This window comes from Melospiza melodia, chromosome 13 (genome assembly GCF_035770615.1).
Source record: "Melospiza melodia melodia isolate bMelMel2 chromosome 13, bMelMel2.pri, whole genome shotgun sequence".
NCBI lineage: Eukaryota > Metazoa > Chordata > Aves > Passeriformes > Passerellidae > Melospiza > Melospiza melodia.
This window is the reverse complement of record NC_086206.1, coordinates 16,689,260-16,712,911: the sequence shown is the minus strand read 5'-3', so window position 1 is coordinate 16,712,911 and position 23,652 is coordinate 16,689,260. Positions and strand designations below refer to the sequence as shown.

General features: G+C 58.1%; 2 protein-coding genes across 5 annotated transcripts in view; both read right to left on the bottom strand.

Annotated features, from left to right (window-relative positions):
• The window catches only part of WWOX (WW domain containing oxidoreductase), a 474,120-nt gene extending 471,687 nt beyond the window's left edge, over window positions 1–2,433 (bottom strand). Inside the window, exons 1-2 of the mRNA XM_063168062.1 lie at window positions 2,308–2,433; window positions 5–69 (exon numbers count right to left, since the gene is read on the bottom strand). Coding sequence (XP_063024132.1) covers window positions 5–69; window positions 2,308–2,414 — 172 coding nt within the window. The 5' untranslated portion in view covers window positions 2,415–2,433. The remainder of the gene's footprint in view (window positions 1–4; window positions 70–2,307) is intronic.
• Window positions 2,434–4,988: 2,555 nt separating this feature from the next.
• NDRG4 (NDRG family member 4) lies at window positions 4,989–23,612 on the bottom strand. Of its 4 annotated transcripts, XM_063168058.1 has the most exons (17): window positions 23,534–23,612; window positions 19,635–19,726; window positions 19,179–19,223; window positions 13,119–13,224; window positions 11,827–11,947; window positions 11,501–11,563; window positions 11,268–11,328; window positions 10,885–10,971; window positions 10,733–10,789; window positions 10,293–10,396; window positions 9,718–9,774; window positions 9,571–9,622; window positions 8,969–9,016; window positions 8,692–8,727; window positions 8,451–8,502; window positions 7,875–7,913; window positions 4,989–7,290 (listed from the first exon to the last, which is right to left on the bottom strand). In XM_063168058.1, the coding sequence occupies exons 1-17, from the start codon at window positions 23,568–23,570 to the stop codon at window positions 7,136–7,138; spliced, it is 1,212 nt and encodes a 403-aa protein (XP_063024128.1). In that variant the 5' UTR covers window positions 23,571–23,612; the 3' UTR covers window positions 4,989–7,135. The 4 variants fall into 4 exon arrangements, with proteins under 4 accessions (XP_063024128.1, XP_063024129.1, XP_063024130.1 ...); XM_063168059.1 differs by lacking the exon at window positions 7,875–7,913 and having other exon boundaries at window positions 23,534–23,610; XM_063168060.1 differs by lacking the exons at window positions 19,179–19,223; window positions 19,635–19,726; window positions 23,534–23,612 and adding an exon at window positions 15,460–15,608.
• Between the last annotated feature and the right edge of the window lie 40 nt (window positions 23,613–23,652).

Genomic DNA, 23,652 nt, shown 5'->3' with positions numbered 1-23,652 from the left:
AAACCTCCTGCAACACGTTTCCTCTTCCCAGACTTAGGATGTTCCCACTGTGTTTTTTCTTCTAGGTGGCTGCAGAAAAAAAAAAAAAAGTTTAAGATTTTTTAAAATTGTCTAATAATCTTTCTGATGTAACCCAAAATATCCCCACAGTTCTGAAAGTAACTAACCAGAGAGCACAGGAGTCTATAAAAATTCAAATAAATGTCTGCCTTCCAATCCAAGTTTTGTTGCTTATAAAGAAAAAAAACACCCTCATTTAAAAATAACATTAACAGACTCAAAAAACACTTCCAAAATATAATGATCCTTGGCAGGAGCAAGGAAGAAAGAAGCAAGAAAAGAATTTATCACCAGCTAGTAATAATAAGTCTTCAAATTACAAAAGCACCTTTACAAATCAATATTGTTAGGCAGGAGTTTTAGAAAGATGCTTTTGAAAAGTTTTGAAAGAAAGGTGCTTTAGAAAGGTTACTTATATCATACTCTATAAATAGGAGTTTTAGAGAATATATTATAAGTAAGTTGGATTTCTATGAGCAATTGTAGCTTTGGACAAGTAAGTTTATCCCCAGGCCTTGACTAGCAGGATATTTATTTAATATACATTATTATATGGTACCCTACCTTTTCTTCCAATTCAGAGACTTGATTCATTTAAATCGCTAGCAGGATTAAAATACTCCATCATAAGACTTTCTGCACTATAGACTAATAAGCAAAGTCATGTACACATAAACAAGGTCTTAAAATAACGAAAGTGCTGAATCAAATAGGACATTAAAATCTCATCTTTCATTGAGTATTTTTAAATAACAACCAACTTTTAAGAGTCAAGCAGGGATTAACTGAATGCCCAAATGGACTGCTGCCCAAGTGTGAAATAAAAAGTGACAAGAGCAACAAATAACACACAAATAACTACAGATAACCTACAGGCCCAACAGCCATGTACACACAACAAAAGCAACTTTCCCTTCTTACAACAAGGCCACAGTGACAGCTCATGGTATTACAGGGATCACAGCTGGGGAGCTCAGACTAAACCAGTGCACCTGTGTGACTTGAAAATAGGAGATATTTAACCAAATTACAGCAGCCTGACAAGCAAATGCTGCCCACCTGCGTGCACACCTAACTCATCATAAACACCTGCAAAAGTCGTCAACCAAAATAATCTTATTCCAGGTAAAAGTTCATATTGGTGATGAGGTTTAAAGTAAATTCCCAGAATATGCAGAAGAATTACACATACAGAGTGTATACTTAAAGGCAGCAACAGTGCAATATATTTTTAGACACCCTGGGCAAGATTTTCAGACAATAAAGATATTATATTCATGCTATGCTGTTAAACTGAACCAGTCCAGTTTCACAAATTATGAAACCGACCTGCTGAACTGTGTAACAATTATGCTCAATGATACCTTGTTACTTTCACCTAGTGATTCCTTCCTGAAAGAGCTTTTGAAATCAAAGGAAATATACAAGCAATTGACCTAAGAAAAACAAACACCTAGAGAGAAATTGCAGTGTTTACAAAGCGTGGATAAACCAAAGCATTCTGTGCAGCGTTTTTAAGAGTAGAACTTGGGAGGACAAGGCACCGGTGAGATTGAACCATACTTTTTGTGGAAGGGAATAACTCTTGTGGCTTTAAACAGGAGATCCCGAGATCAGCGCGGCTACAGAAACCACGCAAGAGGAGAGAGTGTATAAACACATATTCTACTGAGTTAGCTCATCCTGCGGCACACTCCCTCTGTAACCCGGGAGGATGGGATGGAATCCTGTCCAGCAGCACGGGCAGAAGGAGCACAATGCAATTTTTCATCTCTTGCCCCAGGTGCACTGAAGAGCTGCGGAGCAGCACGCACAGCCTTTAACTTCCACCGCACCTGTTTCTCCTCTGCTCCCACAAGGAAGCAAACTGACCAATCTGCAATACTGGGTGAGCCTTAACCAGCACGCACAAAGATCGCCCCGAAGCCCTGAGACGCCCTGGAACAGCTCCGGGCCGGCTCCCGGCCGCTCCGGCATCGCTCCCCGGCGGGTCCCGGGGCTCCGGCATCGCTCCGGCCGCTCGGAGCGGCTCCGCAGGGGCGGCTGTGCGTGTCAGAGCCTTCGGAGCCCGTCCCGCACAGCCAGCCCAGCGCTCCCGCAGCCGGGCGCGCACCGCACACACGGACCTCGCACCCCGCTCCAGCCCCGCGGTCCATCCGTGAGGGGCGGCTCCTGCCCCGCACTGAGGGGCGGCTCCGCGGGGCAGTCACAGCGCTCCCGGCGCGCTCGCCCCGCTCCCGCCCTTACTTGGCGTAGTAAACCCAGCCGTCCTTGGTGGTGCGCTCCTCCCAGCCCGGCGGCAGCTCCTCCTCGCTGTCCGTGTCCTCCAGCCCCGCGTACTTGAGCGCGGCCATGGGCTCGGCGCGGCCCCGCTCCGCCGGCGCGCCCCGCTTCCGCCCGGCCCCGCGGCACCACGGGAGCTGTAGTTCCCGCCGCATCGCCCGGGGCGGCGGGGACACCGCGGTCACCGACACCACACGGGGCCCCGGTTGAGCTCGGAACAGGGGTGGCAGGGTTTAGGCTGCTCTGGTGGACCCTAGTGAGGCACATCTGGAGTGCTTCGTCCAGCTCTGGGATCTCCAATACAAGGGAGATGAGGAGTTAGCGGAGAGGGTCGGATGATGAGGGGTCTGGAGCGCCTCATGTGAGGAGGCACTGCGGGAGCTGGGTGTGTTTGGTCTGGAGAAAAGAACACTGCGAGGGGATCCCATTAATGCATGGAAATATCTCAAAGGTCTGTGCCCAGGGGATGATGCAAGGCTCTTTTATGTTGTGTCCAGCAGTGTGATGAGAGGCAATGGCCATAAACTAAAACACAAGTTCCACCTCAAGATGAGGAAGAGCTTTTTTACGTGGAGGGTGGCAGAGCCCTGGAATAGCTGCCCAGGGAGGTGGACATTCAAAACACACCTGAACACGTTCCTGTGCCACCTGCTCCAGGTGGCTGTGCCTTGGAAGGAGGATTGGACTGGATGATCTCCCAAGATGCCTTCCCATCTGAGCAGTTTTGTGATTTTCAGGGTATCAGGTGCTTCCAGCCCTCTGTTTTCAGAGCAGTGAATACAGTGAGGCCCTGGGAAACAATGGGAAATGGTCTTGAAGGGCAAAAGTTCTTTTTCCCGTTAGCTGTCCCCACCTCATCTTGGAGATGAGACTCTTCCTCATTAGTGAGGGATCCTTGCTGAGGAAGGCCTGGCTGGAGAGAAGAACAAACGCCCACCTGGGACCCTGCAAGTGGCTTCACCTGCTCAGAGGCACAAACACGGTCACCTTACCAAGCCTGGCTCACTGGTGACACAGCACAGTCAGCTGCAAAGGCTGAGGCATGCAGTGAGTTGGCAGAAAGCCGCAGTAACTCTGTGCTGGCAGCTGAAGCTCTCTCCCCTGTGCAGCTGTGACAGATGGAGAGGGAATGGCTGCCACCATTGCTCAGCTGCTTCTGATTCCCGGACCTGTGTGCTGTCATATTTCTGTCTGTTTACATAACCAAACTCAGCAGCCAGTGGTTGTAACAGCATTGTTGTCCTTTAGAGGGATGCTTTAAACAAAAATCAAGGCAAAGGCGGCGCTGGGCAGAGGCTGTGAGCACTTCAGCCCGCACCAGGTGGCAGTGCAGCCTCACAGATGCACCGCAGGCTCTAAATCGAATTTTCATGCACTATTTGAGACACTGACCTATATCGTTCCCTCACTCCCCACTAATGGCATCCGTATCTGGTCATAAAAAACAGCCTGAATTTTTTTCTGCCCTGCTGCTCCCATTGCTTTGCAGGTTTCCCCGAGGGATTACACGTACTAAATGATCTCCTCCTGCTAGAAATAAAAACTTGTGCATCATCAGCAGCCTGTTCTCATGCGAGTATTACTGGCAGCATTAAAAAAAGCTGTGACTATCCTTTTTTTGGGTAAACATTTGGGAAGGAAAGCTTCCAAGAAGAGGTAACTGAATGTGAGATGGACCAGGTCCCAAGAAAATAGATTATTTAATCTGAAGTACAGAAAAAGAGTTTTAATTTAGCAGTAGTACTGTAGGGCTATGGAGTTGTTAGTTTTCTTCCTCTTGCAGTCTGTCAGTATTCAGCATCCAGCACTCCATGAATTGCATTCAGTGGGAATGTGGAAATAATTTGTCTGACATCCTATCCCAGCCATCTGTACAGCATAAAGTCTGCATCATGCCCTGGATGGATACAGCAGCATTTCTGCATTTCAGTGATAAGGGTGGGGTGTGTGCAGTGCACCCCATCCCCTCAGTGAGGCTCACCCTGACCAGCAGAACCAAACCAGCCCAGAAAGGCTCCTGGGCTGCCTGCCCACCCCTGAGCTCAGCCTTGGCCCTCTGCATTCCCCCCACATGTCCAGGCTTGCTCTGCCCACCCCAGGCAGCCATGAGTGTGGACTACACAGCCACAGTGTCTCCATCTTTGGCTCTGGGCCCTCTGCACGGACTGGGACCAGTTTGGAGTGACCCAGCACGAGGCAGACACTGACACACTCAAGCAGGGACAAGGATGTAGGGAGGGGATCCTTCCCTGGTAGGACTTCATGCACTTGGAAAGGCCTATGGCCTGGGACACTCAGACCTTGATGGGGAGACAAACAGGGAGTGGACAGGAAAGCTGAGTCTCTCAAGGACCCTGCTCATCCCCAGAGTTGTGCAGCCACGGATCTTTTCTTCCCCACTGGACACCCCTTGGATCCAACATCACTGGCAGCTTTCCAGCCTCCATCCACTCTTTACACACAGGGCAGCCTCCCTATGGCTACCCCAAAGCCAAAGCACCCCACACCTTTCCCCCATGTGGGCATCACTAGTGGGGTTGGTGGCCCACGTGTGTCCCCCTTGTCCTCTGTGACTGCCAGGTCTCTGCAGGCAGGCCCCAGCTGGGCTCAGACCCATTTCCCTGCAGCATGTTGTAAAGAGCACAGCAGGTTCTTAACATCTTTATTAGTTAGTTGGTTTATTTCCAACACAGTAACTCCTCTCTACAGCAACAGGTTAGTTAGATCCGGTTTACATATTGCTGTCTCACGAGTGCTGCGGCCACCATGCCGCTGTGACAAAACCAGGCTGCACTCAGACAGGAAAATGTGTTAAATTCTGCTGTGACTGAGGAAAAAAAGGAAAACCAACAAAAATCAAAAGAACAAACCACCAGGGAAAACCAAACCAACCAACCAACAAAACCAAGGTGAGGAACTGAAGGCGAGCACGGCCACACCACCTCCAGGGAAACCACACGGCACTGCTTGGACAAGAATGCGAGGAGGAGTGAACCCAAAAAGGTCAGGGATTGGGCAAACCCTTATATATATATTATGTATAGGTATTTATATATATATATCATCTGGAAGGACACGCTGAGAAAACAAGAGATCGCAGCGGTATCTACCGTAAAAAGGAGCTACGTAGCTTTCAGAGTCACACCAAGAAGGAAGCACACAGCAGAACAAAGTGGGGACAAAGGGGCACACTGGTGTTTTGGGGTCTTTCACCAGGGGAGGGTTTGGGTGGGGCACGGGTCTCAGGGCCAAAAGCCCTCATACACCCGCTGGGAGCCCCAGGAGCTCTGTGCCCTTCACTGGGGAGCAGGGATGGGGTCTGAGGGTGCAATGCTTTTGTGGGGCTGGCTGGGACCTGCTCCAGTGGGCTGGTTCTGCTCACCCAGGAGGTGGCACCTGGTGGGTTCCCTGCTCAGATCCCCCATGGACACCCTACAGAGACCTGAGCACCCATCAGCAGAGGCAGGGCCATCCTTACCTGTGCCAGGAGGGGCTGGGCACGGCTGCTCGGGCAGCAGAGGCTGGGTGGCCATCACTGGGGTTATGCAATGACAGGGGTCCCTGTGCTGAGTGGGAGAGGCAAGAGCCACCTGGAGTTGGTGGCCAGAGGGGGCCCCATGGCCTGGGGGGAGCCAAGCCCTTGAGAGACGCCCTGCTCGGTGTGCAGGCAAAGTGCTGGAGGTGGGGGGTGGATCTGGGGAGCCTCAGTGGGTCTGGGCAGCCGTGTGGGCAAAGCCAGACCAAGGAGTGCTCCCCACATCCCATGGGTCACCCCACAGTGTCAGCACCTTGTGGTGAGGCACCCTGCGGGGCAGGGGGTGCTGAGGGCTCCCCAGCACGGCGGGGGGAGTGTCTCATCTTATTGCTAATGGCTCCTCGGTGATGACACCCACAGGTTGTGGCAAAACTTGAGGTGGGATTTGCTGTGTGACATCCCCTGAAACAGTGGCCTCTGGACCCTGGCAGGCTCAGCCCAAGAGCTGGGAGTGGAACTGACAGTGTGGCAGGGGCCAAGCCAGCCAATTCCCCACTCCCCAGTGCATTTCTGGTGGCAGATGGTAATTGTCCTTCTTGCAACAAGGGACCAAGGAAGTGCCACCACCGGTGGCAGGGGGACAGTCATGCCACCCTTCTGCTCTTATAGCTTCTGGAGTAGGGCTGAGCTCTCTTCAGTTGCCCCAGGGCAGCCCTCAGGATACATGACCAGGGCAAAGGGACAGTATGGGATGTGATTTCTCACAAGGCGCAGCCAGCTCTGGGGTAGCAAGTTCTGGGTGTGCTGGGGGATCCCGTGCTAGCTCTCCCTAGAGAGGGCCACCAGGGAGAAATGAAAACTGCATCCCTAGGTACAGACCAGTGACCTCCCAGTAACGCTGCTCCCTCTTCCTGTATTCCTTTTGGTCAGCCATCAGCTGAACTTGGGAGACCAACCTACCTCCTGTGTCCTCTCCACGTGCTGTCCCATCCCATCATAACATCCTGTCCCCATCTCACCACCCTGACCCTGCTACCCCATCCTGGCCCTGCCCCCCTGCCACCCACCCTCCCAAGCCGGGGCCAGGCCGGTGCTGGGGAGGGTGAGGACCGATGCAGAACCATGTGTGACTGCTGGACGAAGCCCCTCTCCTTCTCCTGTACCAGACAAGGGGGTGGGGCCAACGGCAAAGAAGACAAATTGACCCCGAAGAAGCGAGGGCCCTGGTGGAGGATGTCCACGGGGCGGGTGGGTGCTGGCGGGATGCTGACGGATGGGAGATGGCTCTGAAGGAGACGTCGGCGGCGGGCGCGGGCCTCAGCACGAAACCTCCATGGTGTGGTTGATCTGCCCCATGGCCTCGGTGCTCTCCGAGTGGGTGCAGGCGCGCGGGCGGGTGCCATCCACGGAGCTGGCGCTGGTGAGGGAGGCCGTGCGGGAGCGTGCCAGGCGGGTCATGCTGGCAGATGGCACTGCACGGGCACACAGAGACGGCCAGGGTGCTCAGATCCCTCTGAAAACCTGAGCCAACACTGCCACCAGCCCTGCTCCCCAATGCGACTGAGCCTGGGCACAAGCTTGCAGCAAGCGGTGCTGTGACAACATGAGCAGCTCCAGGTGAGGGACAGCAGGGCAGGGCTGCTCTGGGCAGGCTGAACACCAGGCTCACTCCTGGGCATGCAACCTCTGGGCATCAGGCAGTGGGAACCCCTGACTACCATGCTCCAGGAAAAGAGTGAGCTGGGATCAGAGCTCCCCTGGCTGCCCAGGGTGTGCAGGGAAGGTGGCACCATCCCTCAGCCAGGATGGCCCACCTGGAAGAGGGTACAGTGGGCACACTGCCGAGACTGTGCCTGCATGGAGGTGGAATTGTCTGAATGCCATTTCTCAGCCCCCAGCCCTGGCCTAGAGTGCCATCTCAGGCAAAGCAGAGCGAGGCAGTGGGCATCTGGCAGGAAAGGGCCAGTCCTGCATCCAGGCTGCTCCCAGAGGTGCCCAGGCAGCTGGAGGGCACAGGCCAGGCAGGCACCATGCAGCAGCGGGCACTGAGCGGTACCTGTGCCTCCACTCAGCCTCCGATCCTTCAGGTGGGTGACTGGCAGGGGCAGGAGAAGGGCAGGGAGGGCAGAGAGAGAGTGTCAGCCCTGTCAGCCTCTCCTCTGGGCCAGGAGCCCCTGCCCAGCCCACGTGTGCCTGCACACGGAGCTGTCCCTGTGCACGCACACTGCACACACACACACACAGACTGCACACACGGACACACAGACACCCACACATGTGGACTTTTGCAAGCATGCACACACGGGTCAACATGTACACACACAGGTCAACATGTGCACACACATGGTCTTAAACTGTGCACACAAACACACACACAGACTTCTGCACATCAGCTCTGCTTGTCTGTTGCACACACACAGCCCCTGCTCGTGCATGCCCACACACATGTATGTGCACACCAACACAGGGAGCCTGACACACACACATGTGCACACCAGAGCCCTCGTACACACATCTGTGCACATAGAGCCTGTACACCCCAGTCCCCTGTGGACACACGGACAGACAGACCTGCAGCAGGTCAGCACACACACATGGGCACACACAGACCCACAGCAGCCCCAGCACTCACTGTAGCCCATGCCTTGCAGGAAGTACTTGAAGGCTTCGGTCAGCTTGCCTGGCTGTAGGGAGAGAGCAGAGTGAGCTGAGCTGAGGCAGCACTGAGGCTGAGATCCCCTCTCAGCCCTGAGCAGCCCCACTGTGAGACCCTTATACCCTCATCAGCCCATCCCCAGCTGGGCAAGGACAGCACCAGCGCATGTCTCAGGGCCCAGTATGCCCAGGTAACTGGGGAAATTGTGAGGGCTCACCTGTGTGACCTGGGGCAGCCCACCAGAGTCAGCCATCTGCAAAGAAGAAGATCCTGCTTAGTTTGGGAGGGTGCCTGTACTGCCCACCATCCCCCCGGACCCACTGGCAGGGTGCCACTGCTGGGGTCACCCTGCTGTGCCCATACACCCCCAGCTCCAAGGGCCATGATAGACCTGGAATGGAGAGATGGGGACATCCTGCAGCCCTGGTGCAGAAGGGAATCGGGCACTTCATAGGCAGCAGGAACCTCCCTACTGCCTGTTGCCACCAGCCTACCTTCAGGAATGTGGTGTTGGTGGGATCCAGCTTGGAGTTGCACTCCACCTGCAGGCAAGAGAGATGATATTAGCACCCTAGGAAGCCAGGAGCCACGAAGTAGTCCTCTGGCCCACAGCATTCCAGCTGACAAATGCCACCCCAGCCAGGAGCAGACAGGGCACTAGGTGAGCCCTGCACCTGCAGGACCTCCATCCCTGCCATGGGACAAAGGGGACTTTCCTCCCATGAGCCTGGGCAAGGGTGGGGACTGAACGGGAGGTGAGGGGGACTGGCGAGTCACTCTGTGTCACATGGGTGTGTACAGGCACACAAGTGTGCCAGCAGCTGTGTGGGTGCATGTGGCAGAGCAGGGAGTGCCCGTGTGCCAACACAGCCAAGCATGCACAGTGTGAGCACATCTGGGCATATGGAGAAGGGGAAGTTTTCCAGGTCTGGCAACGACACAGAGCTGTGTGTGCAGAGGTGCCCACACGAGCAGGCAGGTCTGCACACGAGCAGGCACACTCCCAGCCCCAGGAGCTGCCATGCGTGTGAGCAGGCAGTGAACATGTGCGTGCCCGTGCGTGGGCACCGCCCGCCTGGCGCCCTGCAGCACTCACCACCCCCTCCTCAGCAGGCGCATTGTCTCCGACCACCAGCATCACGGGGCAGCTGGAAGTGACAGGAGAAGGGGCCTGGTCAGGGTTTGGTCTGAGTGAATTCGCCTGCCCAGAGACCCCTCCATGACTTGCTGGTGTGACTCTTACCGCAGCGTCTTGGCATTGGGCACGGTCCCAGGCCGGTTGATGTCCAGGTCCCTGCGGCTGATGGAGGAGAAAGGCCAGTGTGAGCTCATGGGCAGGTGCCACAACTGATGCCACAGCACAAGAATCAGGCCACTGCCAGCCCCAAGAAGCCACACACAGCCCTACTGTCTCAGCACCTTGTGCATGGAGGATGCCCTAGCCATCTCTGCCACAAGATGAAGCACCCAGCAGAGTGGCAGGGCTCCCAAGCCCCTGCATGCATGGGACAGCATCTCTGCCCCCTTTCCCAGACCTGTGCCAGCACCCAGTGCAGGGGGAGACATGGATATGTGTATCCATGATGGTGGGCTCTGGGACATGGCAAGGCTTTGGCTCAGGCACCACCACTCCCACATGCCCAGCCAGCAGTGGCAGACAGGTTTGCACTGCTGTCTGCATGCACTGGAGGGTGATGACAGCACCCAACAGGGGTCTGGGCACTCACAGTGACCTCAGAGCCACCCACCAGCACTGCAGCCCTCACCCTAGCACAGACAGGGACCCAGCCCTGCAGTGGGGCTGCCTGGAGCACTCACCCATTGTACATGTTGAGGAAGAGCTGGAGGTTGAACTGGTTCACCACGCTGCCGATCTGCTGCCGGTAACTCTGCACCAGCTCCGTGTTGTTCATCAGCTCCTCCTGTGCCAGCAGGGGATGGAGGTCAGGGCAGGTGCTGGGGACACACCCTGCTCCCCAAGTCCTGCCCATGCCAGCCAGCACGGATGAGAAGGGGATGCTGGGCAGTGCAGCTGGGCACGGTGGAGCTGCAGGCAGCACACCCAGGCAGGACATGGGCACAGGTCACAAACTCATCAAGGTTTAGCCTCAGACCAGGCAGGGCTTGACTAACCCCAACCCTGTACACGGGACAGGCCCAGTGGCACTGTGGCACTGGCAGGGCACAGCCCAGGTGACCCAGCTGGGATGCTGGGCCAGGGGCTGGTGGCAGAGGCCTGGAGGATGCACAGCCCTTACCTGGCTGAACAGATGGGACAGGACAATGTCTGGCAGCGTGCTGGTGAGGCCAGAGAGCTGCAGAGGGAGCACAGGGAGTTACTGCACTGCCATGGCTGCCTCCTGCCCCAGGAAGCTGCCAGGACTGGCAGGAGGGGTCGGGGCCTGCCCACCTTGGCAGCTGCCCAGTCAATCCAGCCTTTGCCGTTGGGGTCGATGTTCATCAGGACCAGCCCTTCAACCAGGTCAGGGAAGATGAGCTGCAGAGAGCAAGAGGGGAGAGGCTCAGAGGGGAGGGGAGATGTGCCCTGGGCAGCCCCCCACCAAAGCCACTGCACAGGCACTGCATGGAGCTGATGTGACCCCGTCCTGGGAGCAACAGGAGACCACCCAGCCACTGTGGCCTTGGCACTGCTGTCCTGGGTGCTCCAACCCCCCAGGAGCCTCTGCAGCAACAGAGACTGCCTGGAGGTATCAGCTCCTGCTCTTCCCCATGCCCTGGACTGACAGCAGGTACAAACAGCTCAAGGCCAGCCCATCCCAGCCCCAGGCTCACCGCAAACTTGGCCAGCACGTAGGCTCCTGCCCCAACACCGATCCCGATCACATACTTGAACCTGGAAATATGGAGAGGTGTACATGAGGGACAGCAGGCTCCAACGCGTTCCCTGGGACACCCCTCCACCCACAGCAAGAAGACTTGCAGTATGCCAGCCCCAAATCCTTGTTTTCTGTCCATGTCCCTGCCAGGACCCTCAGCCAGCAGCTGTGGAAGAGAGGCTGACTCACCCAAAATGCTGCACCACGCTGGGTAACATGGCAGCCAGCTGGTCCATGGATGGATACTGGTACCTGTGGCACAGGGAGGCACAGGATGGTGGTTATGGAACCTGTTCAGAGCACAGTGTCTGGGACAGGGCAGCTGGGCTGCCTGAAATGGGCAGGGAAATGCCACCCACCTGCAAACCACCCACCCTGGGCCAGTCATCTGCCACAGGCTTTGGCTCAGTTTGGAAAGACCCACAGGCAGAGCACAACTGCCAGGCAGCAACAACCCAAGGGGCAGGGAGGTGACACCCCAGCAGGCACAGTGAGCCCCTGCAGCTGGCACCTACCCCTGAGGGAACTGTGAGGCTCCTGCCTGCTGTCCTGGTGCATCCACGTGGCACACCACAAAGTGCTTCGTGATCTCCTGCATGTCCTCGTAGTTGAAGAAGGTGTTGAAACAAAGCTTGTCTGTCAAAGGGCAGGTGGGTGTCAGAGACCAAACACCCCAACTCTGGGGCATGGTGGGCCAGGGGAGCATGGACAGCAGCTGCCCACCCTCCCACTGCCCTTCACCCAGGGGGTGACATGCCACCAAAACCATCCCATCCCTTCCCTCCAGGCTCCTTGTCCTCCCAGCAGGGACCACAGCTGCTGTTAGCAAGGGCTGCATCCCTACAGGTGTCAGGAGGCATGGGGATGGACAGACACAGCCAGAATGAGAAGTTTGTGGTGACCTCATTCTCAGAAGGATGGGACTGAGGGCTGCAGAGCCCAGGACTGCAAGACCACCCAGTGGGCAGCAGGATTAGCAGCCTGGGGCATTAGCCCTGTCCAAAATCCCCAGAAAGGGCTCAAGCAAACACAGGATTTGAGGAACAGCTGCAAATCTCCCTGCTCGGAAAGAGTCAAAGAAACATCCCCAGCTGTGGACAAGACCCCAGCATTGCAGTGGGATACAGATACTGCCAGGGCTTGGAGGGGTCCTGTCCTGTTCTGTCCCATGGCATCAGTGCTGGACATGCCTCCCAACACATGGGGTGAGGCAGGTTGTGAGGCTCCTTGCAGCCAGCGTGACGTGTATCTGAGCAGCCAGAGCTGCTGCAATGGTGACACAGCTCATGTGGCATGTCAGTGACTCAGCCTCAGCCGCCAGCAGAGCGGGAGATGCCTCTCCCCACTCGCAGGGAATTGAGCATCAGCCGGAAGGGACAGGGCTCTGGGTGCAGGTCTAGGGCTGCAGGCTGACACAAAGTGCAGCATCTCCACAGCAGAGCCCCAGCTCAGGGTCCCTCCTTCCCTGCTATTCCCAGTCTCTCTTGTCCCCCATTCTGCTCTGCTGCCAGCTGGGTCCATGCTCTGAATACCAACACGCCGGAGATGGCGGTGAGAACCAGCCCAGCATCCCCCATGTCCCATCCCTGCTGCTGTGCTGTGGACAGGCAGGCAGGCAGCACTGGGGTGGCCAAGCCCTCCTGGCTGTGCCTGGCTTTGTGTCCAGCTGAGCGCCCAAACTCCCCTGGTGTTTCAGATACCCCGTGCAGCCATGGGTGGGGGCAAAGGGGCTGAGCCAGGGGCGATGTCCTGGCAGCCCTGGGGCCCAGCCCTGCCTCCCTGCAGCCCAGCTGGGAGCAGCACTCACGGTTGAGGCCCACATCATGGTAGGTCAGGATGGCCGGGCGGTTCCCCTTGGGAGAGCCCCGGATCACCACGTGCAGCAGCCCGTAGGGGGTCTCAATGTCGTGTTCCTGGGGAAGAGGAGACAAGGGGTGAGGCCCACCTGCCCTAAGGAATTCTTCCATCCTCCCCTGCCATCACACCCTTCCCTGCTGCTTCCTCAAATGGCTGGCTCCCGTGGGAAGACACGGGAAAGAGGAGCAGCTGTCCCAGGAAAAAAAAACAGCTCTGGGTATTCCAGAGAGGGTAGAAAGCAGGACAAATGATAGGGAAGGGAAGGGGAAGGGGAAGGGGAAGGGGAAGGGGAAGGGGAAGGGGAAGGGGAAGGGGAAGGGGAAGGGGAAGGGGAAGGGGAAGGGGAAGGGGAAGGGGAAGGGGAAGGGGAAGGGGAAGGGGAAGGGATCACAGGATGTAAGATTGGACATGTGTATCATGGGATGGGATCACAGGATGGTATCAAGGGATGGATCCAAGAGAGCTTGAGAGAGAAGGATAACAGGATAGGACCACAGGAAAGAAAGGAGATCTTCAAGGGCTTGAGACCAAGAAAATTTTGGCAACAAGGGAGGGGCTCACAGCATGGCCCAGTTGGGTGCAGTTTCAATGTGTCTGGGACAAACAGGCAGAGGTCAGACCTTGGACAGCACTCCAGGAAATGCTGTAACTGATCCCAAAATTACAGCTAAAGTAACTTTAAAACCTGAAATAGCAGTGCCCCCACACAGAGACAAAAACTACCCTGTGCCTCAGTTTCCCTGTCTAGGAGGGTTCCTTTCCTTCCACATCCTGGCCCTTGCTGCCAGCCAGCACAGGAAACTGAGCGCAGGTGCTCCCCAAGGACAAGGGACCAGAGGTCCCCTCCAGATGCCCACCAGCCAGTCCAGCAGCAGTGACCCCGGGGCTGGGATTGCTGGGTGCGGGAGCAGCACGTGCTGAGCAGGGCAGGGCAGGGCAGGGATGGTGGCAGGGTGCCCAAGCATCACAGCCCTCACTGCTGGCACTGGCAGCCCCATGGCTGGGCTGGTGGGAGGGGAGCAGGTACGTGGATGCTCACGCGGGTTACACGCCACCAAGGACTCTGAAGGACACGGGCCTGGGTGGGAGGAACAGCCTGGGGACAGGGTCTCCTCACTGCAGTGCCTCCCCTCACTGAGACCTGCTGTCCCGGGGGGAACACGGTGGCCAAAAGCAGATCCAGGGCTCTGTGGAGACATCTCATCCAAGGGCACCCTGACCCCATCCCTCATCCACAGCTGTCCCTCCACCCTCTGCAGCTGCATCAGGCAGAAGTGCACAGGTAATGACATCCCTCTGCAACAACACATTGGGACACTGAGGCAGAGCAAGGGCCTGGCCCAAGGTCACAGAGCAGGAGACATCCGTGTGGTCTGGTCCTGGGCACAGGGCTGCCTCCTTGCCAGCACCATCCCCGTGGTCCCCATCACATGCCCAACAGCTCGGCTTTCAATGCTACCCCAAAATCACCTGCCCACGGTAGCAGATCCAGCCTCAGCACTGCTCCCTCCTGCCCCCCACCCTCCAGCAAGCCAGGCACATCCTGCCCGTGGTGCAGCCTCTGCAGCACCGCTGGCTACCACAGCCCTGCCCTTTGCCGCAGGGATGCTCGCTGGGGGAAGAGCCTCGGCATGCAGGGGATGCACGCAGCAAGGAGAGAGGGGCACAGACAGCCCGCAGCAAGGAGAGAGGGGCACAGACAGCCCACAGCAAGGAGAGACGGGAACAGACAACCCACAGCCCCAGCAAGGAGGGACATGGGGGTCTCAGCACCCACAGGTGTCTGAGCCCACCCATGTCCAGGCTACCGCTGCAGTGCTCCCACCTCTCTCACCCCCTCTGCACCAGCCTGTTGCCATCGGGTGTTGCCATCACCGCAGAGGCCAGAAAACAACTGAGGGCTTGTTTCAAAACAGGCAGAGACCCTGTCCCTCTGCAGCTCAGGGGGTGGGCAAGGGGCAGTGTGCCCCCATCAGCACACAGCCCCAGCACGGGCACAGCCGCTCACCCTCAGCCTGGGCACAGCACCTCTGCCCGCCTCGGGGAGGACACGCTCAAGGACAATGCGTCCCCAAAACCTGCAGCACATCAGGGATGCGGCAGCAGGGCTGGGGGAAGGAAGGGCTCCCCAGCCGTGGGTCCTCCCTGCCCCATTGCCTGCCTGACCTACTCCGAGCCCTGCCGGCTGCAAAGGCCCAGCCTGGGCAAGCAGCAGAGACGCTGGGGCAAAACACCTGCGGAGGGAGGGAGAGAGGGAGGGAGGGCAGCGAGCAGGGGAACGCGGTACCTACCCCATCCCAGCACTCCGGCATGGTGAGGAGCTGGGCGGACGAGGATGCTCGGGTGGGCCAAGCTGGAGGTGCGGGTGTGGGGCACGGGAACGCAGCGCCGGGGCTCAGCGCAGCTCTGCGCTGGCTCAGCCCCTCGCCTGCATTTATAGCGGAGCCCCAGCCCTGCGCTGAGCCCTCCCTCGCCCTTCCCCCTCGGCAGGCTTGGCCTCCATTGCGGGCGAGCGCCGCGATGGAGCCAGCACTCAGCCATTGGCTGCCGCGGGAATTATTCATGCTCCAATTGGCCCCAAATACCCTTGTTTATGAAGAAAAAACGCCTGGCACCGTGCGGTACCTTCTCCATCTTCCCTCTTTGGGCAGACGGAGGCAGGCGGGGTGTCTGGACTGGCATTCCCGCGGAGCAGCCCTGGCACGGCCAGGGCAGTGCCCGCTGTGCCCCTGCACACACCTGGCTGCGGCCACACAGAGCCCGCAGCCATGGCCAGGGCCCTGCAGCCGTGCCCGGGCAGGGCAGCACACACACAGCCACAGATGGACACGGGCACATGCTAAAACACAGGAGAGGGACACGGCAGGCGCGCTGTGCCACGTGCCCGTGACCACGCGTGTGCATGCACAGGAACACGTACCAACACAGACACACATGGGCCAGGCAAAACCCTGCCTGCCAGGGGAAAAACTGGGAAACTTAATACCATACCCACACCAAAGCACGGACACCGCACTGGGAGGAGAGGCACACCCCCCAGGGCAGGCCCTGTGTGTGTCAGTACCTGTTCTGTGCGTGTCGTGCACACCAGGAGCACACCTGCTGCATCAGCATGGATGCCATGGCCAGCACTAGTGCTGGTGGATGCACAGCGAGCTGCACACCTGCAGAGCCTTGGACAGGTGTGCACAGAGGGGCACACACATGTCCATGCCTGTGTCACCTCACCCAGCAGCACACCCACACAGCTGTGGGATGATGGCACACAGGGGACGTGCAGGGTTTCTCCCTGACCTGGGCATCACCAGTGGCAGGCAAATAAAGCAGGAGGAGGGACAATCCAGCAGCTCCAAGGGGTTGGATCGTGGCCCTGGACTGACACATGCTGTGTGCATGCACACATGTGTGAGTATTCCCATGTGCACATGTGTGCAGCAGATGATTTCTTCCCTGATTCCAACGAGGCCTTTCACCACCACCATCACCAAAACCCCCCAGCAGTCTGTGGGTGCCCTTCCCCTGCACCCTGCCTGCCCCTGCCCAGTCCAGCACCACTGCCCAGCTTGGCATGACCAGCACAAAGCTGGGCAATCATGGATGGAGAAGGAGTCCCACAGTCCCTTCACTGCCTTTCAGGAACCCACTGAAAGCCATGTGCCACAAACAAGGCAGGGCTGCACAGGCAGAAGGTCTGGATGTGGGAGAAAGGACAGGCAGGCAGAGGGATGACATTCCCACTGCCTCCACCAGGCTTCACTCTGACTGCTCTGTCCCGTGGGGAGCTCAGACCCAGGCCTGGAAAGAGGCATCTCTGCAAGTGAAGGACTGAGTGTGATGGGGAATTCCAGCTCCCAGGTGGTTCCTGGCACTCCAGGTACCATTTCTGGTTTCCCCAGCCCTGCTGCCTGTAGAGCCAAAGACCATGAGAGACACAGTCCCCAGAAAGAAACAAGAGATGCAAAGGGACAAGAAAAGACAGAAAGTGATTAACAGAAGACAGAAGGGGTAGAAGAGCCAAGGTAAATACAAAAGGGCTTCAGGGAGATGGCAGGGCTGAGCAAGGCTGACTTTGCTGGAGCAGCATCAAATGGGATCACCACTGCCTTGGCTACTAGCCCACGTGCCAGGTGGGTGGCCCAGACCTCCTGCAGGATCCAGGGTCCCAGGGCACCTTCCCACAGCTCTCCTGCACCTTGGCTTTGTCTCAAGGGCTTTACTTTGGCTGGTGGCACAAGTCAGTGACTGGCTCTAGGGAGGAGCAGATGGACAGTGAAGAGTTAAGCTGGGGGCTGGATTGGATTATCCCAAGGAGGTGAGCCTAGAAAATTGGGTAAGATCTCCCCAAGGAATGGCAGGCAGGCCCCAGCCTTTGCACTGCACCAACTTGCAAATGTCAGAGTGGAGAAAAGGAGGTGGTTGCCCTGGCATAGCCCAGGAAACTCAGCCCATCCCTGCCCAGAGGCTCTTGGAGGGAAACCAAGAGGTCAAAGGGTCTGGCTGGCTTGGGAAAAGCTGCCTTGGTTGTTGCCCAATTACTTTTCTAGGTCCTGAAGTGCATCCCTGTGGCATTTGCTGTCCAGAACTGCTCCACTTGGGCACCACCAGGGACACAGTTCAGTGCCACCATGGGCCAACCCCTGAAATACACAACATTTGTCCTGGGAGGGTCATTGCTCTTTAATATCCCCTGTGTGCCAACCAAGCCCTGCCCCAGCACAGCTGAGCCAGAGCCACACTGGTGCCTCTGGTGCTACTGAGAGCTCTGGGCAGCCTGGCACTGCCACCTCCCTCCCTCCTCACCTCCCTCTCCTTTCTCTCTCTCTCTCTGGTGACACCAGGAGGTTTGGTGTCCCCTCCAGTGGCCAACAGAAGCCCTGAGCAAGCAGAGAAAGGAGCAGCCCAGCCCTGCACACCCTGCTGCTCCCAGCCCCAGCACCTCACCAGCTTTGGAGCTGCTGGGGAGGGCACCATTTTAATTATTTTGTGCCTTTTGAGAGGTCCATCAGGTTTGTCCCACTCTGTGAAGCGCAGCAGGTAGCACCCAGCACCCTGCCAAAGGCCGTGCTCCCTTACCAGCTGCACCCTCCCACCTGCATGGCAGTGGGCCAGCCCCAAAATTCTGGCCCTGCTAAATCAGGGACCTGTGCTCCGCTGCCCTTGCCCCAGGATGAAAGAATTCCACATTTATTTTGTCCTTACAAAAACGCTGTTGTTTCAGTGCTGTACCTGCAAGGGCTCAGCCATCATCACCCAGTCCCACCGTCCCCATGGTCCCACTCTGGCAAAGTGGCAGCACACAGCCTGAAGTTGTGACAATCACTGGTGTCCCTTGGCAGGGGAACACTCTGGGAAGGGGACAGGCAGCACTACCCACCACCCTCCCTCCCCAGGGAGCCTGGTGCAGGATGGGCCTTGGCAGGGGTGTGAGAGGGATGCAGACCAACGTGGGAGCCAGGCACGAGCTGAGCTCCCATGAGTGCTGGAGCTGCATCATGGGGCTCCTCTGGAGAGCAGGAATGGAGGTACAAGATGGGCAGTGCCAGCCAAGGGAGCAGAGGGGCCCTGCTCTCCAAGAGAGGTGGGTGGTATAGGGGGCAATGCCCCAGCCCTCCAAAAGAGAAAGAGGCTTTCAAACACCCTTATGTAAGCAGGGAGCTGGCATTGCCGGGGAAACCATCGCCATGGCAATGGTGGAGGGGCTGGAAAAGCAGCTCGGCCTTCCTGAGAAGAAATTGCCTGTTTTAAAGGTTTTGTCCCCAGCCCATGGCCGAGCGCCCACCAGCCACATCTGAGCGCCAGCACAGAGATGCCTGGCAGCATCCCCCTGTCCCCTGCTGACAAGGACCATGATGGATGAGCAACCTCATGCACAGACCAGGCACTGCCTCCCATGGAAAAAGGGACAGCAACACCCCTGAGTCCACTAAGTGCCCCACTGCCTCCCCCAGACACAGGCTGCTGTTCCATGTGAAACCCGGGGGTGGGCAGCACCTCCCATGGCTGCTCCTACCTTCCAGTCTGTGTCCACGGTGGAGAGGAAGACATCCGAGTTCTCCTGGGATGAGAAGGAGCCATTAGGGACAGACACCCCTCACTTCTGCAGCGCCCTCCCACCCAGCTCACAAAACCCCTGACACCATGGGCACCACTCCTGGGGCTGCAGGGGGCACAGTGCCCACATGTGTGCACACACACACGCTTCCACAACAGCTGCACACACGTGCATGTGTCACCTGAGTGTGATGTATCATGATGTGCAGCCTGCGCACACACATCCATCATCCCTCCAGACCTCACCCGTGCTCATCACCACGAGCACTCGCACACTGAGGAGCACCAAGGTGCACCCAAAACCAGCACCCACACACAGAGTGCCACCCCAGCACCAGCACACCACCCCTCCAGCCCTCCCAAGCTCCCTGTCCCCACATGCAGGAGCCAGAGCCAGCGTGGTCCCCACACTCACCAGCTCGGCGTCCTGTCCCCGCAGCAGCGGCTTCTCCTCGGTGAAGCGCAGCTCGTGCAGCCCTGCCATGGTCATCTCCTGCAGCAGCAGCCCTGCAGGGCAAGGCACAGGTCAGGGCAGGTCCTTTCCTTGCTCCTCTTTGCCCCAGCCCCCAGAGATTCACAGGGCTCCCTCCCAAAGGGGACCCAAATCAGCTCCACTGCACCCATCTGCTGTGGGCACTTGGTGCTTCAGTTGTCCAGGGGCTGCAGTGAGCCCCTCTGCACAGAGCACACAGAGCTGAGATGGGCTCAGCTCCCAGCTCCTACCCAGCTCCAGTTCTCCCACTTAAGGACAAACCCATCTCCAGGGTGTGATCTTGGGCAAACTGAGGGGCCAGCCTCATCTGTCCATGCTGGTCACCTCAATAAGCACCCAACCCAGAGCAAGAGCATCCAAATTTCCATCCCAGCTTTCAGCATTAGTCAAAGATAGAAAATCCAAATTTTTGGCCAGTTTTAGGCTGCAGATAGGTATGGATGGGACAGAGGGAGATCTCCCTGCACAGGCAGAATGAGGGGTGAAGTTTCTCAGCCATGCTGGGAGGCAGCCATGCTCTTCTGTTCCAAGCAGAAAGAGAACAGAGAGACAGCCTGAAGTTTGTACAGCAATGATGGAAGAAATCCAAATGTAAAGCCTTTGGTCCCAAAGTCTTCTCCTTGCCTGTGAATCAGGTGCTGGCTCAGCCCCATGACTTGGGGGGACAGACCTCTCCATGGAGCCACTGCCCAGCAGCACTGTGAGACTGGGTGCTGCTGACATCAACCAACACTGGCATCTCCAAAAACACCCCCAGGCACAAGCTCAGCTCAGAGAGCAAAAGAGAGCAAGGAGATCAGCAGCTGCCTGCACACAGAAGGTGAAAGACATGGGGACACAGGGAGCAGTCCAGGCTCCCCTGTGTTTGAATGGGATGGGTACCTGGCAAATCCCAGTGACGGGGGATTATCTGCACTCAGACCTCAGGTGTTGCCTTTGCAGCCTCTGTTTTCACCCTTTCCACAAGACCAAGCCTTCAGAAAAGCTGTTGCTTCTCCAAATGAGCCAGCACTGATCCCACACCCTCCCAGCTGTCTCCCCCTGTGCAATCTCCCTGGACATAACGGGGATGCTCTGGGCTGTACAGCAGCAGACACAGACCCACTCCATCCACACAGCCTCAGCCGAGCCTGCTCCACATTTTGTCCACCTCCAAACACAGGCAAGCCCAGGCTGACAATGTGGGAAGCCCAAGGAATGCCACAAATACTGCAAAGCCACCAGGAATACAGGAGCTGGCCATAAACTGCCCTCCAAAGTCGGGGTTTGCTCCTCTGATCAGGTTTTCTATTCAAAACTCAAGCAGGCTCTGCCACCTGCCTGCTCCCTGCAGACACGGCACTTTGCCTTGCTCCTTGGGAGCCATCCAACAATCCAGGACTGTTGGGAGGGAGAAACACCACTGCAAAGCCTCTCGAGATTCCCAGGGCACCCAGCACCAGGAGTCTCCGTGCCACCCCCTGCCCAGAGGGTCCCACCAGGCCAGGGGATGTTGAGAGGTGCCCTCAGCCCCAAGGAGAGGCACAAGTGAGGGGCACACTGCTCCAGGCTGGGCTGTGCTGCTGGGGAGATGGCTCTGTGGCACAGGGACAGCCCTGGCCCACAGCCCACCAGCACAGCCAAGCCAGCACAGCCTGCAGAGCCACCAACAGAGCAACCCCACAACCTCAGGAGGAAAAACAGGAGAAAAATCAGCCTCACCAATAGCTGGGTCTGGAGGAGAGCAGGAGAGTCCCACGCTGAGCACACCAACCCACCGTGTGGCCACAGCCCCGGGGTGGCTGGGAACAGCACTTAGTGTATGGTGAATGCCTTTATTAATTACAGCCTGCAGCTAGTATGGGAGGGAGGGAGGGCGGCTGAGCCATGAGGAAAGGCCCCGTGACCTTGTTTGTGTGGTGGGGGCAAAGCTGGCTCAGGGGGGACATGCAGAGCCCTGCTCCAACAGCAGGGGTGGACAGTCTCCCAAAGTGGGAGTTTGGGAATAGAGCAGGGATCAGTAAGTCAGGGATCAGGGTCACAGCCATGCTGCCACCTTCCCTGGGTGCTCTGCATCCCATGGCACCCCACAGGAACCCCTGTCCCTCCTCAGCAGTGTAGCTGTGGGGTTGTGGGCAGTCTCACTCAGCCCCACTGGGTCACCATCGCTGTGGAAGGCTGGTGAGGAAGCCACAGCTCCAGGTCTCCCAGCCAAAACTCCAAACTTGGCTCCCATCTTCTGCCAGGGTAATGTGCCCAGTAACGAGCCCCTTTCCTTGCAGCTCACCCCAATACCCTCCAACCAGCACCCATCCCCTGGGTACCCCCCAAACATACCCATCTCTGCTCCCACTCTGCCTTCCCAGTGTGATGCACAGCCAGGACACGTCTCTTCCCTAACTCCCAATCAGTTCCAAACCCAGCAGGACATAAATGCTCTGTCTGGGACTGGTGCTCTGCCCCACCAGGGGCCTGGCACTGTGTACATAGATGGGACAGGAACAGCCACATTGGCTTCCCTTCCCCAGGGATCTGCACTGCTGGCTAACTGCAGGAGAACCAGCTTGTAGCACTATTATTATTATTATTATAATATCATGATATATCATGATATAATAATTATATCATGATCACGACAAGGCTGTGAGCTCCATTTCACACTTGGGAGCGTGTTTGGTCACAGGGCAAGGATCCCTCAGATGCTCCTCAGTGTCACGGGAGTCCCCACACTGAGTACCTGCGAGCTGCCCTGGCACGGATGTGGTGCCCACAGGATGTTGGCACAGACACCTCGGGCTGACTGAGCAGCGACAAACAGGCAGACAAATCAGGAGAAGTGAGGGCTGGCCCCTGCCAGGCAGTGAAGCCAAGGCAGCCTTCAGTGAGGCTGGCAGAGGGAGGAAGGGAACTTGCAGCTCAGTCTGGTGTGCCCCCAGCATTGCCCCCCGAGCGGGAGGGATGGGGGAGCACGATGGGGTGAAGGAAAACCCCAGCGTGACACAGCCTGGCCACATCCCGCTCCACCGGTGCAGGAGGAACAGCCACGGCTGTCTCTGAACCCGTGGGGGACGCAGGACCCCAGCAGCCCCCACAAACCCCTCAAGTGCGGTCCAGCTGAGGGTGCGGGACCGGGCAGCCACACCACGGGAGCCGCCAGGCCGGGCCGGGGCACACGGTGCCACCGATGAGGGCTGAGCAGCGCAGGGTCCGGGGCACACGGTGCCACCGGTGAGGGCTGAGCAGCGCAGGGTCCGGGGACACGGTGCCACTGCTGAGGGGCTGAGCAGCGCAGGGTCCGGGGACACGGTGCCACCGATGAGGACTGAACAGCGCAGGGTCCGGGGACACGGTGCCACCGATGAGGGCTGAGCAGCGCAGGGTCCGGGGGTGGCGGAGGCAGCCGGGGCTTTGGGGGGGCTCAGGCTGTCTCGCAGTGGCTGTTGCTAAGAGCAGCCTCCTCCCCAGCCCAGCGCATTGTCGGGGCAGCGGGGAGACTCCCAGGGGAGGCTGGCTGAGGAGCCGGGAGGCACCGCAGGGATGCTCCAGCTATCCCCCAGCCCTCCCCACCCCCGGCTGTCTGCTCGCCGCCCCCTTTGCCTGGAGCTGCCGACTCCGTTCCCGTTCCCCAGCACCCCCGGGCTGGGCTTTCCCCGCTGCAGCAAGGCATCGCCTCCCGGAGCCGGGGCAGGACCCGAGCCCGGCCCCGGGAGCAAAGGCAGGGTGCGGGTGTGGGGCAGCTCCATCGCCTCGGGGGGCTCAGGGGCTGACGGCTCTCGCCATCCCCGGCCCCACCGCCCCTCCGGGTTCCACAGCCCCGCTCCGGCGCCGCGGCCGGGCCGTACCTGTCAGGAGCTCGATCTTGTGCCGGAGCACCTTCATGCCGGGGCGGGCGGGGCGGGCTGCGAGCGGCGGCGGCGGCCCCGGCGCGGGGTCGAGCGGTGCCGGTGCCGGTGTTGGTGTC

What these genes read in the sequence shown, in the direction of transcription:
- NDRG4 (XM_063168058.1), bottom strand. Translation starts at nt 23,570, where the DNA reads ATGAAGGTGCTCCGGCACAAGATCGAGCTCCTGACAG. An exon ending in CGCCTGCTGAGGAGGGGGTG is followed by an intron (nt 9,017 to 9,570) that starts GTGAGTGCTGCA and finishes TCTTGCCTGCAG; the next exon opens with GTGGAGTGCAACTCCAAGCT. An exon ending in GAGGCTGAGTGGAGGCACAG is followed by an intron (nt 7,291 to 7,874) that starts GTACCGCTCAGT and finishes GTGCCCGTGCAG; the next exon opens with TGCCATCTGCCAGCATGACC.